Below are 19190 nucleotides of genomic sequence, written 5' to 3' on the forward strand. Positions count from 1 at the left end.
TAAGGAGACAAAACAATACATTTATCACTTTTAATGTACATTTAAAATCCTGGGTCCCAAGAAGTCTTAGCTGGAACTTCATTTTCTTCATAACAAACAACTTCATCTCCCACTTTAAATTCTACTTTTTCTTCATCTAAACTAAGACCACAGTCCATACCAGTTTTGATAACTGAAGCGTCGTCCTTATGGTGTTTCAGAGAGGTTAATGAGCCTTAAGAGAAAAAAGGCCATGGTGAGTATATTCAACAGATAACGATTATCTACTAAGGGGCTGGAGAGATGGCTCAGAGGTTAAGAGCACTGACTGCTCTTCCAGAGGTCCTGAGTTCAATCCCCAGCAACCGCATGGTGGCTCACAACCATCTATAATGAGATCTGGTTCCCTCTTCTGGCATGCAGGCACACAAGCAGGCAGATTACTGTACATATAATAAATAAATATTAAAAAAAAAACAATTATCTACTAAATAGGTATAGTTTGTAAGATCCAGGTTCCATGACACCTGGTGGTCGGGGCAGCTTAGTTCTCTGTGGGTTTTGGATATTAAACTCAAGTTGTCTGACTTACGTGGCAAGTGCCTATACCTGCTGTGTCACACCCAACATACCACAGTTAAGAGTATATACGGGCAAGCTCAGAAATATGAAAAGATAAATTGGATAGATCTGAAATCTCCCTTTTTAAAGGCAGTCTTACTCTGCTAAGTCTTCTGAGGTGGTGCCAAGAAAAAAAAACATGGCAAGCAAATCTGGAGATTACTCAGGCTCCCTAGTGTACATTGTGTGGGACCTTGAATTTAAACCCCAGTTAACTGGGGAAAAAGGACAATACAGGGCTTGAATGTTAGTTTAGTATAGAGAACATTAAGACTATTCTGAGGTGTCCTCAGAACTAGCTGGGAAGGTGCCTATCTATAAAGCAGTTAGAAATGTAAGCTAAGGCGATTCACGTGAAAAATGAATAGGGGACTGGGTGCGAGTCAGCAATTTTGATACAGCTTACCTTTCCAAATAACTTGCCCATTTCGGATTAATTTAAACTTCTTCTGCCTTTCTAACTGTCCCTTTTGAACTCTGCAGCCAGCTACAGGAACTTTTTTCTTCCCTTCTGTTACAGAGAAGGTAGCTAATACAGAAGCCTCACCTTTAGGAAGAAAAACAAAGAAAATGGGTGAGGCAGAGACATGCCAAGTCCATCCTAACAGGTGAAAATTCCACGGGCTGGAGGTGGATAGCTCAGCAATTAACTGACATGAAGAGGACCCCAGTTTGATTCTTTGCACATACATGGTGACTCATGACCATCTATAACTCAATCCCAGGGGATCCAACACCCACTTCTGGCAGGCCTTCATGGGGCTCTGGCCCACATGTGCACAAATAACAGAAAAACCCTTCAATATTTCTCTGCCCTATGAAAACCTACTGTTGTTGGGTATGGTGGTGTGCACCTTAGTCCCAGCACTTGGGAGGCAGAGCCAGGTGGATCTCAGTTGTAGGCCAGCCTTCTACAGAATGAGTTCCAGGATGGTCTGGACTACAGAAAAACTCTTTGTCTTGTGCTCGCCTCCCTGCTTTAAAAAAAAAAAAAAAGCATGGAAGGATTTTTTGTTTGTTTGTTTGTTTGTTTTGGTTTGGTTTTTCGAGACAGGGTTTCTCTTTGTAGCCTTGGCCATCCTGGACTCACTTTGTAGACCAGACTGGCCTCAAACTCACAGCGATCCGCCTGCCTCTGCCTCCCGAGTGCTGGGATTAAAGGCATGTGCCACCACGCCCAGCTGCATGGAAGGATTTTAATTCAGAACATGGCTGCTCTGGCAAGAGATCACATCCACAGACCTAGGTCTGTAAGATCCAGCTTAGATACAGACAGCCTAGGCAGTGTTGGTAATCCCAGGAGTCAGAGGCAAGCAGATCTCTGAGTTCAAGGCCAGCCTGGTATAGAGCAAGTTAAAAAGCTGCCGGGTGGTGGTGGTGCACACCTTTAATTCCAGCACTCAAGAGGCAGAGGTGGGTGGATCTTTGTGAGTTCAAGGCCACGTTGGTCTACTAAGCAAGTCCAGGACAGTCAAGGCTACACGGAGAAACCCTGTCTCAAAAAGCGCCCCCCCCCCCCAAAAAAAAGTTGAAAGGATAAATTCAAGAAGTATTCTAGACTAAATAGGTTTATGATCTTGATCTAGTTGAAAATCTACTGAAAAAGTATATTGTGTGCTGGACGTGGTGGTGCACACCTTTAATCCCATTACTCAGGAGGCAGAGGCAGGCAGTCTGTGAGTTCAAGGCCAGCCTGGTCTACAAAATGAGTCTTGGACAGCCAAGACAGAGACACCTGTCTTGAAAACAAAAACCAACTAACGAACCCCCCACCCCCAAATATATATTCATCCATCCATTGTGGGGACCAGGAATGGTGGCATGTGCCTTGACCCCAGGACTTGGGGGCTGAAAACAAGAGCAGAAGTTGAAGGCCATACTTGGCTATACAGCTGGGGACAGCCTAGGTTACATGATACCCGGTCTCAAGACTAGACAAAATTTGATCACAGATTATACTATTTTAATACTTTTTAGTTGTTACTCCCTTACTTTGGTCACTGGGGTTTTAAGTGGAAATATATATATTTAGAGGCAAATGAACATAGTATTTAATAATTTAAATAAGTTTGGCCTTTAATCTGGCCAAGAATATACCAGAATACTTTAAAATATTTGATATTTCTATACTTTCAGTGTGTATTTTATCAGGACAAAACCAAAGGCTCCTCTGTGACACTTAGCCTGTAGTACATTTGTAGACTTGAGGCAAATTCTTCATCATTTCGTTTGCTTTTGTATCCTCTAGGCTTAAGTTAACTGTTGTACAGGATTTACAAGTCACCATGAGTTCTCACCTCATGGTAGTTATTTGTCTTCCAGAATATAAGCCATGTACTGGAACAGTGGAGCTACTTCCCTGAGCCTTACTTTCAGGTCCTGCTTACGGTGCCTGCCATGGCTGTTGGGAGGTCTGCGTCAGCACTCACCTATGGGGCGCTCCTCCAGCGTGGGGGGCAGTCTGCTGCTTAGTTCCTCCTGCAAATCTTCAATAAGGTGGTAGATGATTTTGTGAAGTTTGATCTTAACTCCCTTTTGTGCGGCTGACTGCTGGATAGCGCTGCCTGCATTCACATTAAAGCCATAAATAATACCTGGAAAGCAGAAACATTATAGTACAGTCACTTATCTTTGAAGTACAAGGTAAAATACAGATTGTTATTTCCTTTTTTGTAAATTACATAGCAATTGTTCTGTGACTGTTCTCATGAAAACTGGTAAAATTTCAAATTGTTATTGGATTTTATAAACTATATCTTGTTTACTAAAGAAGTTTTATTCATTACTTAAAACAGTATTTTTAGATTTGTTTACTCTGAATGTTTTGCTTGCATGTATCATGCGTATGCATGCCTGGTGCCGGTTAGAAGGGGGAGTCAGCTTTCCTGGAACTGGCACTACAAGGTCACAAGATGAAAGTAAAGAACTAAACAGATTGCTAGCAGATGAGAGCACTCAAAGGGCAGTGAAAAATACCCGGAGTGGGTGCGGAACTGGGGACCAGGGCAATATTAATGTCTAAAAAATGAACACTGGTCTTGCAGTAGTTCCCAATGCTGCAGTGGCCATGAAAGATGGTTTGTCTGTGATGGTTCCTACACTAGGCAAGAACTCTGGCCAATGAGCAGCCAGTCACAACATGTTTGTAAAAGGTACACATGTGATCTACAGAACACAGTTTAACATACAGCCAATAGGATCTTTACCATCAAATGTCTCCGCAAAGGTGACATCATTTTCACTAATGTCACCCAATCCAAAATGTACTAATTCTAGTTCACATTCATGGGAAGCATCGTAGGAATCCAGAAGGTTCAAGATGGCCTCCACAGAGCCATCAACGTCACCTACAGATGCAGAAAGAGTTTGAAATGTTTTGGTTGTAGAACTGGGCATAGTGGCACGCCTTTAATCCCAGCACTTGGGAGGCAGAGGCAGGCGGATCTCTGCGAGTTCAATACAAGCTATGCTTGATCAGAAAAAAAAAATTCTTTTGTTTTGTTTTTTTTTTGTTTTTTTGAGACAGGGTATTTCTGTGTCACACTGACTGTCCTGGACTCGCTTTGTAGACCAGGCTAGCCTCGAACTCACAGAGATCTGCCTGCCTCTGCTTCCCTAGTGCTAGGATTAAATGTGTGCGCCACCACACCTGACCCAGAAAAAAAAATTGAACACCAAACCACTAAAACAGTTTCTACTTTAACTTAAGGGCTTGCTGAAGCAGTGCACACCTTTAACATCTGTGACATCTGGGCATTCATAGGCTGGGCAGGAGGAAAGGTCAGCCTGGCTTCTAGAGCAAGCCCAGGCTAGTTTGGGCTATAAAGCAAGATTGCTTCCCCCTAACCCCCAATAAATAAATAAATAAATAAAAGTAAAGGAGATTGGTCCCAAATTAATTATGAGAATAAAAAAATAACATTTAAATAGTTGTAAAGTAAAATCTTCAAAAAATGGGGGCTGGAGAGATGGTTTAGCAGTTAAGAGAGCTGTCTGCTCACCCAGAGGCCCTGAGTTTAATTCCCAGCAACCACAGCTCACAACCCTCTATACTGGGATCTGATGCCCTCTTCTGGCATGCAGGTGTACATGGATAGAGCGCTCGTATACAGAAATTAAATAAGTAAATCTTAAAAGAATAACAAGTTACCTTTAATAATTATAGGAAATACATTGGAGTCCTTTTCTACCTTTTCTTTGTGCTTTAAGGGTCTTTGATCTTTTCTTTCAAGGTACTTTATGTACGACCTCTTCTTCCAGTGCACAGTCCCATACTTGTCACGTGCTCTCCGATGGGCTTCTTGGTGTTCCTTTCGCTTTACTTCCACTATTTTCAGATCATCTTTGCCTTTTTCCTCTTTCTGCTCAAACTTCCTCCACTCAACAACTTCACGGGCCCTTGGCTTTACAGGGGAAACTGGCATGATTTAATGAAACAGACCAGTGTCTGCTAGATTAAAAGCTTTCTCTTTTCCCGTTATGAAAGCAGCTTAATTCATATATGAAACCACATATTTTATAGGTTTTAAAAATAAAACTTTAGGAATTTTGTATATCTAAAAAATATAATACTATAGTTAGATTCTAAAATGGTACCCTGGTCTCTTCACAGGCACTTACAAACTATAATGATATCAATTAGCACTCTTATTTAATATTAAGTATTATAGACTGGTACATAAAGCCATCATATAATATCTAACTTTAGGGAATTAGGCTTGAATACCTCAGATTCTACTTCAAGAATTTCATCTCCTGCAGAAGGGAGGTCTCTCCAGCCTATGATTCCCACTGGCATGCTGGGACAGGCCTCATTAAGCGTTTTACCATTTTCATCAAACATCAGTCGCACTTTTGCCCAACTCTTCCCAGCAACGAGAATTGAGCCTCTTCTCAGAGTTCCTCTTTGAATGACAGCTGTGGTAACAGGACTAAGATGAATATAAAGAGTAAATATTCTTACAGCTCAATCAGGACACAACTGTATTTTCTTAAATAGAGCAAATATAGTTTTATGAAGTACCCACGATGTGTGTGCGTGCGCACACACAATTAATTTCCTTCTCAAATTTTCAAGCATTTACTTGGCTAAGGACTTATCACAGTATACTTGCCTAACGTGCAAAACCTCAGGTTTTTGTTTTTCAGTGTGGTTGTTTTGAGATTTATTTATGCGTGTGAGTGTTTCACTTGCATATATGTATGTGTCATAGCTTGCATGGTGTTCTCAGAAGAAGGCATAAGACGCCCCGGAACTGGAATTACAGAAGGCTGGGAGCAGGCAGGGCGCCATAAAGAAGCAGAGAACTGCCGGCCGTGGTGGCACTCGCCTTTAATCGTAGCACTTTGGAGGCAGAGGCAAGTGGATCGCTGTGAGTTCGAGACCAGCCTGGTCTACAAAGTGATTCCAGGACGGCCAAGGCTACACAGAGAAATTCCGTCTCAAAAAAACAAAAACAAAAGCAAAAACAAACAAACAAAAAAATCAGAAAAAAAAAAAAAAAGCTGCAGAGAACTGTGTCTGGATCCTTTGCAAGAGCAGCAAGCTCTAAGTGTTGCGTCATATCTCTAGTCCGTCACTGTGGTTCCTTGAGACAGCCTCTTATTCTTAGCCTGGCCTTGACTCTTCCAGCCTCAACCTTCAAAATGCTAGGATTACAGAAGTATGCAACCACACTGGACCAGGCCTCAGGCTTGTCATCATCATGACAAAAACAAAGTATTCTTCACAATAGCCAAGGGGAAGGAGGAGATCACAGGCACGGAAGCAGCCTGAGTCTTTCGGCAGATGAATGGGCGCCTTGTTCAGAGAAGAGTTGGTGAGCACGTGAAGGATGCCTGTCTCCTGCTAACTGAACAAGGTAATCATGAATGGGCAAGCCCTACGAGACTGCGCTCACAATGAGCCTTGGGCACACGGTCCTGACTCAGTCCTCTTCCACCTAATGCCCCATTCCACACACGGGTTATGTGGCTGCTCGTGGCTGGTAACAGTGCACAAAGCACGTTCTGCTTATGGGCAGAACCTTCAAGAAGAGCGTGTCATTACAAAGACATTCCTACATAGTAGATTCCTGGGCTACCCCAAAGAATTAGAAACTAAAATGCAACAGCTGGTATTTCTCTCCAGTTCATTGTTGTCCCACCTCTAAACGCAAATATCTGGGCCAGTGTGAGTGGAGTGGAAAAATAAAACAAATCACTTTCACTACTTTAGTCATCAAAATCTGATTAGGTATATATAGGCAGTTGATATGATCTACTGGCACCAACTTCATTTTTGTGTTCTATGTACTGTGCAATAAAATACTTTGAGAACACATTCTTTGAAAATATGCCTCAGAAACTAACTCTATATGCAGTAAAAATATATTGTCATATGACCAAGCCACAAAATCAACAAACAGAATTTTTTTTTTAACAAACAGAATTATTAGAGTCATTTTAGTAGAATCCTACCCTCTTCCTTTGTCTGTGAACGCCTCTATTACCGTGCCTTCCACTGGGCCTGTGGGATCTGCTTTCAGTTCCAACATTTCTGCGAGAGCAGTTGTTGCTTCTGCCAAAGCCATCAGATTCTCGCCCTTGAACAACAAGGTGACACATGTCAGTAAATAACACTGGTAAACGTCAGGGTGAGAAGACCAGGTAGACCTTCTGACAGCTAACAGTTTTCTTCTTAAGAACTAAAACCAGGAAATAACCAATTTTATAAAAAGAAAAGGAAGTAGTGAGCCATCAGCAAGAAAACCTGACCCAAAGACTAATGCTTACAGGAACAGGTGTATTTTAAGAGACAGACACTGGTGGTGTTCAAATACCTTTGATCAACATATGCTTCATTCAGTTAATTCTGTCTCCTTGGCCTGCTTCTACAACTGTGGTTTTCTTCATTTATTTTTATTTTATGTATATTAGTATTTTCATGCATGTAAGCATATGCACCAAGTACATCCCTGGTGCTGCCAGAGGCCAAAGAAGGGATGGGATCCCCTGGAACGAGTCACTGCCCATGGTGAGCCGTCATGTGGGAACTGGGAATGAACCCCAGATCCTGAGAGGACAACAAGTGCTCTTAACCAGCGTCCCTCCAGCATCTGTGGTGTTGTTGTTGTTGTTTGAAATAGGGTTTCTCTGTGTATCCCTGCCTATCCTGGACTCAGAAATCTATCTGCCTCTGCTTCCGGTGTGCTGGGATTAAAGGTGTGTACCACCACCGCCCGATGTATACCAGGTTTTCCTGGAAATCACTGCTCGCTAAAGATCCCAGGCTGGCCTTGAATTCAGAGCAGTGCTTGTGGTTCAACCTCCCAGTGCTGGGATCACAAACAGGAGCCACGGCATACAGATACAACTCTCTTGTCTTTTTTCCCCACAAACTTTCCTAATGATGCAACTTTATATTTCAAAATTATCCAGTGGAACAAACCATCTGTTATCTTACTGATATGTTCAAGAATCCCATAAAGTAAGTAAATCAAGCATTACTTACTCTTATTAAATAAATAAGAAAAAGAACTGCCTAGACATGAGGGTTTTTTTGTTTTGTTTTGTTTTTGTTTTTTGTTTGTTTTTAGTTTTTGAAATGGGGTTTCTCTGTGTAGCCCTGGCTGTCCTGGGACTGTCTTTGTAGAGCAGGCTTGGCCTCAAACTCACAGAAATCCACCTGCTTCTGCCTCCTCGAGTGCTGGGATTGAAAGTGTACACTACCACCACCACCTGGCTAGATTTATTTTCTTTTCTATATATATGCATGTTTTTCTTAAATGTATGTATGTATACCAAGTGTATGTCTGGTGCCCAGAGAGGACAAAAGACGGTGTGCCATCCTCTGGAACAAGAGTTACAGTAGGTTGTGAGACATCGTGTAGATGCTGGAAAATGAACCCAGGTTCTCTGCAAGAGTTAACAGGTAAACCATCTTTCTAGCCCTTCCACCTTATTTTTTTAGATAGGGTCTCTTACTGAGCCCAGAGCTCACGAATTGGCTAGGCTGATTGGCCAGAAAGCTCCAGGTACATACCTGTCTCCCTGGTGCTAGTTACAGACATGTGCCACCATGCAGAGCCATCACGTGGGTCAGAACTCACATCATGGTGCTCCTGTGGTGGGCACTTCACCAACGGAGCTACCTCCCTGGCACTCAAAAAAAAAAAAAAAAATTAAAAACACAAATTATATATCTCAAAATGCTTGTTAAGGGGCTAGGGGTCTAGCTGAGCTGGTGGAGAGCTTACCTAGCATGCATAAAGCCTAGGCTGGATCCCCAGCACTGCGTAAACCAAGTGTGTGTGGGATACCCCTGTAATTCTAGCACTTGAGCCACATAGGTAGTTTGAAGCTGTCTTAAAAAAACCCAAAAGGCTGGGTGAGGTGTCACACACCTTTAATCCCAGCACTTGGGAGGCAGAGGCAGGTGGATCGCTGTGAGTTCGAGGCCAGCCTGGTCTACAAAGTGAGTCTAGGAGAGCTAAGGCTACACAGAGAAACCCTGTCTCGAAATAACAAAAACAAACAAACAAACAAAAAACGAAAAAAAAGGAAGCTAGTTGAGATGGTGCACATCTTGTTCCAGGACTTGGGAGGCAGAGGCAGGGGGACTGCTGTGTGTTCCAAGCCAGCCAGGGATATAAACAGACCCAGACTCAGGGGGAAAAAGTGTTCTTTTGGCTAAAGCACTGGCAGGCTGCTCACAAGGGAGCACCAATACCTGCACTTACTGTAAGCGCAGAGACGTGCACCGCCTGAACATCACCGCCATAGTCTTCACACACCACATCATAAGCCAGAAGCTCGTTTTTTACTTTTTCAGGATCAGCATCTGCTTTGTCACATTTATTTATTGCAAGGACAATAGGAACTGGGAGAGAAAAAGTCATGGTAAGTGCAAAAGAAAACACCTTCAATTCCAAACATTCATTGTGAGAAGCGCCAACCTGCTTAGCTTTCTCTTCATTTGATTGATGCACATATTTAACCAAGGCTGAAAAGACCCACTTTAGACTCACAGTGCCCCACTGTGTTGTCTAGACATTAAAAAAGAGAAAGACCAGAGATAGACGATGTGGTGGTTAAGAGCGCTGGCTGCAGGCAGGTGTGGTACACACACCTTCAATCCCAGCACTTGGGAGGTGGAGTTTGAGGTCTACATAATGAGTTCCAGGAATATGTGGAGAAACCTTGTCCCCCATAAACAAACCAAGAAAAAGGCCAGGGAGGCCTAGGTACTCTCCCAAGGACGAAGATTCAATTCCCAGCACCCACATGCAGCTCACAACCGGCTGTAACTCTAGTCCCAGAGGATCTGATACCCTTTTCTGGCCTCTAAGAGTATTAGTCACTCATGTGGTATACAGACATGCAAGTAGTCAAATAGCCATATGTAGAAAATAAATAGACTTTTTTGTTTTGTTCTGGTTATTCAAGACAGGGTTACCCATGTAGCCTTGGCTATCCAGGAACTCACTCTGTAGACCAGGCTGGCCTCGAACTTAAAGAGATCTATCTGCCTTTGCCTCCTGAGTTAAAGGTGTATACCACCTGCATGCCTTGTATCCTTGGAGGCCAGAAGAGGGTATTGATTCTCCTGGAACTGGAGTTATAGATAATTGTGTGAGCTGCCATGTGGATGCTGGGAACCAAACCCAGGTCCTTTGGAAGAGCAGCCAGTGCTCTTAACCGATGAGGCACTTCCCTCCCCCCAGGATTACAATTTAGTTTTGTTCTGTTTCATTTTAAGACAGGGTTTCTCTGTGTGGCCCTGGCTGTCCTGGAACTCACTCTGTAGATCAGGCTGGCCCCGATCTCACAGTTCTATCTGCTTCTGCCTCCCAAGTGCTGGGATTAAAGGTGTGCACCACCCTGTCCTGCTATCACCTATGTAGTGAGCTCTTAAAAAGAAAAAAGGACCACTTCCTACTTCTTGAGTTGAGCCCAGCACCTCGCATACCTTGAGCATCTTTGGCATGCTGAATGGACTCTACAGTTTGCTTCATCACCCCATCATCTGCAGCTACAACCAACACAACAATGTCAGTGACCTGAGCTCCTCTGGCTCTCATTGCTGAGAAGGCAGCATGTCCAGGAGTATCAAGAAAGGTGATCTTTTCTCCAGAAGGCAGAGAGACTGTGGAAACAGAGATGCAAGAACACCACTTACTCAATTTACTTATTTACTTATTTATTTATTTATTTATTTATTAGTTTTTTGAGACAGGGTTTCTCTGTGTAGCCTTGGCTGTCGTGGACTCACTCTGTAGACCAGACTGGCCTCGAACCAACAGAGATTTGCCTGCCTCTGACTCCCAAGTGCTGGGATTACAGGCATGTGCCACCATGCCCGGCTCTCAGTTTACTTTTGAACACAAAGGAATATATGGCATCATCAGATACAATATGTGCATGTTTTTTTGCTTGCTTGTTCAGTTTTGTTTTGTTTTTGTTTTGAGATCGGGTCTTTCTATGTAGCCTTGGCTAGCCTGGAGCTTGCTATGTAGACCAGGATACCTACCAAGTACCGGAATTGAAGCTGGGTACTACCATGGCCAGCTCAATAATTCTTTAATTTTATTTCTTCCACTAATTTTAACATGAACAACACAAACTGAAATTTCATAAAGAAAACATAAAATATTAGTGAGACCATGATGGTTATCTTTTCATGCAATAATTTCAAGCTAAACTTCTTTGTATTTCTAGAATATAGCTACTTTGATAAAATTACCATTCTGGAGAGAGAACCCACCAATAGTTGTATGGGTGATCACTTCGACATTAGCAAACTGCAACTATACAACTGTCTCAAGCCACAGAAAGGCAATGGTATACAGGTGATAGCTTCAAATTTAAGCTCAATAATAGTGGGCTTAGATACTAGCTTTGCTATCTACCAGCTGTGTACTTTGGACAAGTTATGGAGACTGAGAAAATCCCAGCTTTTTCCAGATATTAAGAGAAATATTAATATACCTCATGATGCTGTGAAGATAAGAGAGAGCATATAAAATGCTCAGCATCACGCTAGGCACAGGCGAGTGCTCAGAAAATGGTAGCTACTATTCAATGTTATTAGCAACACTGCTCAGCCTACAGCTGAGATTATATACCCATCATTAAAGAGGCTACTACATGCATTAAAGCAAAAACAGCAAAACAGCTTTGTTTTTACAGAACGTCTAAGATAACTTTTAGCTGTCTGCTCTATGTGTCATCACTCCAGTGACTTTAAGCTCTTTATTTTTTTTATTATTTTATTATTTTTTGGTTTTTCGAGACAGGGTTTCTCTATGTTATCTTAGCCATCCTGGACTCACTTTGTAGACCAGGCTGACCTCAAATTCACAGCAATCCGCCTGCCTCTGCCTCCTGAGTGCTGGGATTACAGGTGTGCGCCACCACGCCCGGCTTAAGCTCTTTATTTTAAATCCATGTATTTCACAGGATGGCATTTAAATAAAAACAAAACAAAACAAGTGGGGTTCCCATGCACACTAATGTTACTTGTGTTCATACCAAGAAAAGCACCAATATGTTGAGTGATGCCTCCAACTTCCATGGCTGCCACTTGCGTTTTCCGAAGTTTGTCAAGTAACGTTGTTTTCCCATGATCAACATGACCCATTATGGTAACCACTGGGGACCTCGGTTTTAACAAGGCTGGATCCGCCTGAGGCCTGCAGTTAACAGCAAAGGAGTGCCATTTCTTAGCGATCACAAATAACTGTGAATCAGTTCACAGCTGTCGCTATAAGCCACCATTAACAACAAAACACAACATTCAGGTCTGAATAGATAGAACTCTTTCCCGCCTTTTACACAGAACAACCCAACAGAATAGAAAATGACTTCCCTCGCTATGTGCTATGAAGTTGGCATCTTCATACTGCTGGGGGAAGGTGAATCAAAGTGTAAAATTCAGACTAATGTAGACAGTCAGCAAGCTATGAAAAATCACACTGAGAGTGCATTCTGGTGCTTTGAATAAATGTTTACTCTATACTCACACTCCATTTTAAGTACAAAGGAAATCTTCCCAGCAGAGGCTGAGTAAAAGCACAGGGTTAAGTGTTAGTTAACACACAGTTTTACCTTCTTACAGCATCTTTGTTTTCTCTTACTTTCTCCAGCTTTAATTTGCTCCATTTCAGTTTCATCCCTGCCTTCTTTATAACTTCTTTGATCCAGACTTCGTCTAGCTGGGACTTTGCTTCCAGTGAATCTACATCAATGGCAGTGTTCAACAAAGCTTCATATACACAATCTGGTTGAGAAAGACATGGAATATTCGTGAAGTTAAAAAACAGGTTTAAAAAGTGAGCTCTTGACCCAGGCCCTTTGGTGCATGCCTGTAATCCCAGCACTTGGGGAGGCAGAGGCAGGTGGATCTCTGTGAGTTCGAGGCCAGCCTGGTTTACAAAGCAAGTCCAGGACAGCCAAGACTACACAGAGAAACCCTGTCTTGAAAATAAATAAATAAATAAATAAATAAATAAATAAATAAATAAAACCAAACAAGTGAGTTCTTGGGTTGGAGAGATGGCTCACTACCTGCTCTTCCAAAGGTCCTGAGTTCAATTCCCAGCAACCACATGGTGGCTCATAACCATCTATAACGAGAGCTGGCACCCTCTTCTGACGTGCAGGCAAAACACTGTATACTTAATAAAAATTAGTAAAAAAAAAAAAAAAAAAAAAAGTGAGCTCTTGGGACTGAAGAAATAGTTCTGTAGTTAAGGACACTGGCTGTTCTTGCAGAGGACCCAAGTTCAATTCCCAGCACCCACATGGTGGCTCACAACTACCTGTAGCTTTACTTCCAGGGCACTCAGTGGCTCTTTGGGTCCCTGTAGGCACTAGGCACACAAGTAGTCTACAGATACACATGGAGGCAAAACATTTTTTTTTTTAAAGTAAAATAATAAAAATAAATCATTTAAAAATATGCTTTGTTTTAATCTGTAAAAATAAACCCATCTGTGGTGACAATGAAATAAGTAGTTTTGCACAAGAAAAATGGAAAGAACCATCAGAGAGGACAGCATCCTGAGGAAGCGGAGCAGCCGTGCTGGGTGTGGCACACATGTCTGCTGTCTAGGCACCTAGGAGACTGAGGCAGGACTCCAGGCCAGCCAGAGTCACACAGGAAGACCTTTCTCAAAAACAAAGCTAAAGAAGAGCAAAGAACATTCATGTCAGTGGTGGGCTGGCAAATAAAGAATCTGTCAAGTAGAAATTTATAGCATTTTCCTGTTCCCATCACAGAAGCCCTCCAACCACAGTTGATGTCAAGCCAGCAACATGTATGCAGTGGATGAGATGAGAAGAAATGCACACTATACACACCATTGGGTTGTACCAAGCAAATATGATAGGTATTAATAACCCAAAGGCAAGGAAAATAGTCAACAGTAAAAGGAAATGACTAGGCATTGGACCTAGGGTGCATATACACGTGAGCATGCACCCACAATAAATAAGAATCCATGAATTTTTACTATCTGGCTGTGATTTAATTTCACTATTTACTTATTTAGAGACCAGATCTCATGTAGGTGGGTGTTGAATCCCTGATCCTCCTAGCTCCTCCAGTCCTGAGGGCTGGAATAACAGGCACGAAACGTTTTTTCCAAGACAGGGTTTCTCTGCATAGCCTTGGCTGTCCTGCAATCACTTTGTAGAGCACGCTGACCTTGAACTCACATCAATCATCGATACGACTACCTCTGCCTCTCTAGTGCTGGGATTAAAGGCACGTATCAACATACTAGACTTAAAAATGTGTCATTTTCTTTTATTTAAAGGAAAAGCTATAGTTAGTTTCACAAATATATCTCTGCTGGTCTTAAACAATTTTTCAAATTAGTGAGAAAGAAAAGTCAGAAAATTATAGTAGAAGAAAGGGCAATTAGGGACTGCAGAGATGGCTCAGTGGCTGAGAGCACTGGTTACTCTTCCAGACAACCCAGGATTGATCACCAGCACCCACATGGTGGCTGAAACCATCTGTAACTCAGTTTTAGGGGGACCCCATGTCCTTTCTGGCTTCCCTGGACACCAGGCATGTGTGTAGTGCAAAGACAGGCAGGTAGGCAAAATGCACTTAAGAAAACAAAAAGTATATCCCCTCAGTCCAAAAAAAAGGTGTGTGTGTGTGTCTAGATTTACACTAACAGTTCAGAAATTTTATGAATTTAAAAGTTTACTTTTTCAGCTGGGTGTGGTGGGGCATGCCTGTAATCCCAGCACTTGGGAGGCAGAGGCAGGCAGATCTCCTGAGTTAGAGGCCAGCCTGGTCTACAAAGGGGAGTCCAGGATAGCCAAGGCTACACAGAGAAGCCCTGTCTCAAAAAAAAAAAAAAAAAAAAAAAAAAAAAAAGAAAGAAAGAAAAAAAAGAAAAGAAAAGTTTTCTTTTCAGACATGGCATCTCTAATTAGCCCTGGCTGTCCTGGAATTTACTATGTGCACCAGGCTGCCCTCGAACTCACAGAGATGCACCTGCCTCTGCCTCCCTCATGCTGGCATTAAAGGTGTGTGCCCCCACCACAGCCAGCTGTGAATTTAAATGTTTATTTATTTGAATTGTATTTCATGTGTGTGGGTGTTTTGCCTCCATGTACATCTGTGCACCCCCTGCATGCCTGATACCCACAGAGGCCAGAAAGGGGCGTCAGAGCCATTGGAACTGGAGTTACAATGGTTGGAAGCTGCTATGTGAGTGCTGAGAACCGAATCAGGGTCCTCTGCAAGAACAGCTAATGTTCTTTTTTGTTTTTTGTCTCTCTCCTCTCCCTCCCCCTCTTATCCCTTACCTCCCTCTGTCCCTCCCCCCGACAAGCCCCCCCTTCTCCTCTCAGTTCTCAGTGTCTCCCCCCCTTCACCCCCACCTCAGTCTCACCCCCACCCCTCTCGTCTCGGCGTATGAGACCTAGCTGGCCTGGAGCTCCCTATGTAGATCACGCTGACCTTGAATTCGAAGCCTCCCAATTGCTTTGATTAAAGGTGCGTGCCAACATGTGTAGTATCTTAACCTCTCAAGACTTCTTGCCAGCCACAGAAAATCATTTTAACATTCACCACAAAAGCTTAGAGAGCCACACTTAGCAATGAGCCAAGAAATGATTAGAGTTTGTAATCTGGATGTGGTAGCGTGCACCTTTAATCCCAGCATTAGGGAGGCAGAGGCAAGTGGATCTCTGTGAGTTCGAAGCCAGCCTGGTCTACAAAGTGAGTACAGGACAGCCAGGGCTACACAGAGAAACCCTGTCTTGCGGTTAAAAAAAAAAAAAAATAGAGCTTGTAATCTAAAGTGAAAAGAATCAGTATAACTTAACCTTGAAAACACCAGTCCAGCTCACCCAGAATGCAAGTGAGACCCTACTCTTTTGACACTCAGGCTTTTCCGGTGAACTGATCAGGCTCACCTATGTCTTTTGCCATCGCTCTGGCTAGTTCTCCAACAGTCATTCCAACCCATACTTCCACCTCCTTTTTACTTTTTATTGGAGACAACTGAGATCTTGATGGTTCTTTTTCCTATTAGAAAGATAGAGCATATAAGTGAGAAAGAAGAAAACATTTTCCCCTTGAGACAGTGCTTCTCTGTGTAGCCCTGGCTAGCCTTGAATTCAGATTTGCCTGCCTCCACCTCCCCAGTGCCGGGATTAAAGGTGTGCATGTGCCACTACTCCCTGCTGAAGCAAAACAATTTAAATTTATTTTGTAATATGTACCATAAGTGTGGCTGTTCCTATCAGCAAACACTCTGGTAAGTACTTAAATTAGACAACAGTAACAACAGAACTTCCTGTTCTCACAAAGATCTATGTAGAATATAGCCTTTACAATAGTCTGTAAACATCGGGCTGGAGAGATGGCTCAGCCGTTAGGAGCACTGTCTCTTCTTCCAGAGGTTCTGAGTTCAATTCTCAGCAACCACATGGTGGCTCACAACCATCTATGATCTGATGATCTCTCCTGGCCTGCAGGTGTATATGCAGATGGAGCACTCATACACACAAAATAAATAAATAAATAAATAAATCTTAGAAAACAAAAAACAATATTCTGTAAATGTCAAAATACTCAAAAAAGGGTTTCTATACATGGTTTTACAAACTTTGACTTCAGATCAAGTAATATAGATGACAATTCTGTGACAACCTTCTTTGTGACAAGAAGCCTGTGCTGAGGCAAGGCTGAGCCAATGAGCTGGTCTGCCTGCACGGAGTGAGCTGGTGGAAGCCCAGGCCTCCACCATGCTAACAGTCGTCTTGGACCCAGGCTGTGCAACTGCCTACACATAGTGTGAAACTGTAGCACGTTTTCCAACTTCAGTAGCTTCTGGTTCATGCTTCTCCTAGAAAAAACAATTTTAAAATAAAATTTTGGTTAATATTTAAATCCAATTAGCAAATATGAATTGAATGCTTACTACATGCAGATCACACAAATAAAACTGGGTTTCTGCCCTGAAAGAACTCACGGTCTAGTCAGACAGAGTCTATACCAAGTATTCGTCTGACAATAGCTATCACTGAGAAACACTTTATAGGGCTGCTCATGAGGTCACTTGGCAGAGCACTTGCCTCCTATGCCTAGCACGCTTAACTGAGCATGGCACATATATGTAACCCTAGCACTCAGGGCACAGCAGGAGGATCAGAAGTTCACGGTCAAGGTCATTCTTTGCTTCACAGAGTTTGTGGCCTACTTTGACTACATAAGACATTGTCTAAAAACAAACAATAATTATAAATGGCTGGGTTTTTGGTTTTTTTCCCCATTTTTCAGGAGCCTGAAGAATCATAGAATAGTTGCCTAGCATGCACAACAACCTTGGCTTGACCCCTAGTGTTTGTGAATGAAAACACACACACACAGACACACACACACACACACACACGCATGCACACATGCATACAGATATCTCAGTTAAATATTTTAATGTTTATTTTTTAATATTAGAAAAATAACACAACTCCACTTACATAAGAAAAAAATGTAAGTACAGAGAAAAGCCTTAAAACATTAAAATGTTTAAATGAACATTCAAAACAGCACACGCCTTTAATGCCAGCACTCAGGAGGCAGAAGCAGATGAATCTCTCTCTGGGCTCAAGGCTAGCCTGGTCTACAGAGTGAGTTCCAGGACAGCCAAGGCTATGCAGAGAAACCCTGTCTCACTGAAATAAGTTTGCTACATAGTAAGACACGAAGCTAAAGCTTCAATGGAACATTTTATCCATCTTCGTCACATAGTAAACACACTGAACTGTTTTGAAACTTGGCCTAACTGTGTTGTTGTTGGTCTGGCAGTCTCCATCTTCTAGCTTTGACCTCCTGACTGCTGGGATCAGACTTACATCACTACGCCTTCCTATAAATGTTTTTGGTGTCTTTGGTTTTCCTTTCTTTCTTTCTTTCTTTTTTTTTTTTTTTAAGATTTATTCATTATTATGTATAGAGAGCTCTTCCTGCGCATACATCTGCAGGCCAGAAGAGGGCATCAGATCACATTATAGATGGTTGTGAGCCACCATGTGGTTGCTGAGAATTGAACCTAGGACCTCTAGAAGAGCAGTCAGTGCTCTTAACCTCTGAGCCATCTATCCAGCCCCTTTTCTTTCTTTCTTTTTTCCAGTTTTTTTTTTTTTTTTTTTTTTGAGGGTTTCTCTGTGTAGCCCTGGCATTCCTGAAACTCACTCTGTAGACCAGGCTGGCCTCAAACTCAGAAAGAGACTCATCAGCTTCTGCCTCCTGAGTGCTGGGATTAAAGGCGTGGCCACCACTGCCTGGGTGGTTTGTTTTTAAAGCATAGAAATGACAGCCAAGTGTGGGTAACCGTAATCCCGCCTTTTGGAAAGTAGAGACATGAAGGTCAGAAGTGCAAGGCCAACCCAAACTTCATGAGACCTTGCTTCAAAAATAAAATAAAGTAAGATACACTTCACAGTGAGTGAGATGGCTCAGCAGGCAAAGGCACTTAACCTTCAAGCTTGACAAACTGGGTTCAATCCTCAGGTCCATGATAACATGGAAGGAAAGGTTCCACTCCCAAAACTATCCTCTGACCTCTACATGTGGTCCATGATATGCACACGATACAATCATACGTATATGTAACACACATCTCACACACACACAGGAAAAAAATACAAGTAGAAGGAAAGAAGTGAGGACTGAGAGTGACACAGTAAAGTCGTCGTAAAGAAAGTACCTGAGGCAGTGACAGAACCTCGAGTGGGCACCTGCTCTGACATTCACAAACCCGCATTATCGTGGCAGAGCAAGTCACTCTTGTCCTACGAGCCTCATTGTCCTCATCTCTGTAAAAAGAAAGTAAGAGTGTTTAACTATCTGTCCTTTCTAGGACAAAGCTACAAAGAGAAAATGAGATGGTCTATGTATTTGTTTCTCACTGTTGAATCACGTACTTTGAAGACTCACCACCTTTAGTAAAAAACATTCATAAGTCACTATTTCATTCATTTATAGAGAATTCTGAGGCTTTGTATGTATTTAATATAGTTAGTATTTTACCTTAAAAAAAAAAAAAAAAAAAAAAAAGAAACCTCATTCAAGAAAGCCTCAA

The 19190-nt window shown here is 42.4% G+C and overlaps 1 protein-coding gene across 1 annotated transcript; it reads right to left on the reverse strand.

Moving 5' to 3' along the window:
- Positions 1 to 16: 16 nt before the first annotated feature.
- On the reverse strand, positions 17 to 18973 carry Mtif2 (mitochondrial translational initiation factor 2). The gene is made up of 14 exons (XM_051164768.1): positions 18816 to 18973; positions 16760 to 16955; positions 16021 to 16132; positions 12688 to 12859; positions 12112 to 12272; positions 10550 to 10726; positions 9321 to 9460; positions 7060 to 7184; positions 5327 to 5531; positions 4751 to 5003; positions 3807 to 3947; positions 3030 to 3194; positions 1007 to 1147; positions 17 to 214 (listed from the first exon to the last, which is right to left on the reverse strand). The coding sequence occupies exons 2-14, from the start codon at positions 16946 to 16948 to the stop codon at positions 42 to 44; spliced, it is 2154 nt and encodes a 717-aa protein (XP_051020725.1). The 5' UTR covers positions 16949 to 16955; positions 18816 to 18973; the 3' UTR covers positions 17 to 41.
- Between the last annotated feature and the right edge of the window lie 217 nt (positions 18974 to 19190).

This window comes from Acomys russatus, chromosome 22 (genome assembly GCF_903995435.1).
Source record: "Acomys russatus chromosome 22, mAcoRus1.1, whole genome shotgun sequence".
NCBI lineage: Eukaryota > Metazoa > Chordata > Mammalia > Rodentia > Muridae > Acomys > Acomys russatus.

Bases quoted from the DNA above. Each gene is read 5' to 3' on its own strand.
- Mtif2 (XM_051164768.1), bottom strand. From the start codon at position 16,948: ATGAACCAGAAGCTACTGAAGTTGGAAAACGTGCTACAGTTTCACACT. The intron at 12,273-12,687 runs GTAAAACTGTGT...TGTTAACTGCAG, and splicing joins AACAAAGATGCTGTAAGAAG to GCCTCAGGCGGATCCAGCCT. The intron at 215-1,006 runs GTAAGCTGTATC...TTTTCTCTTAAG, and splicing joins TGGGCAAGTTATTTGGAAAG to GCTCATTAACCTCTCTGAAA.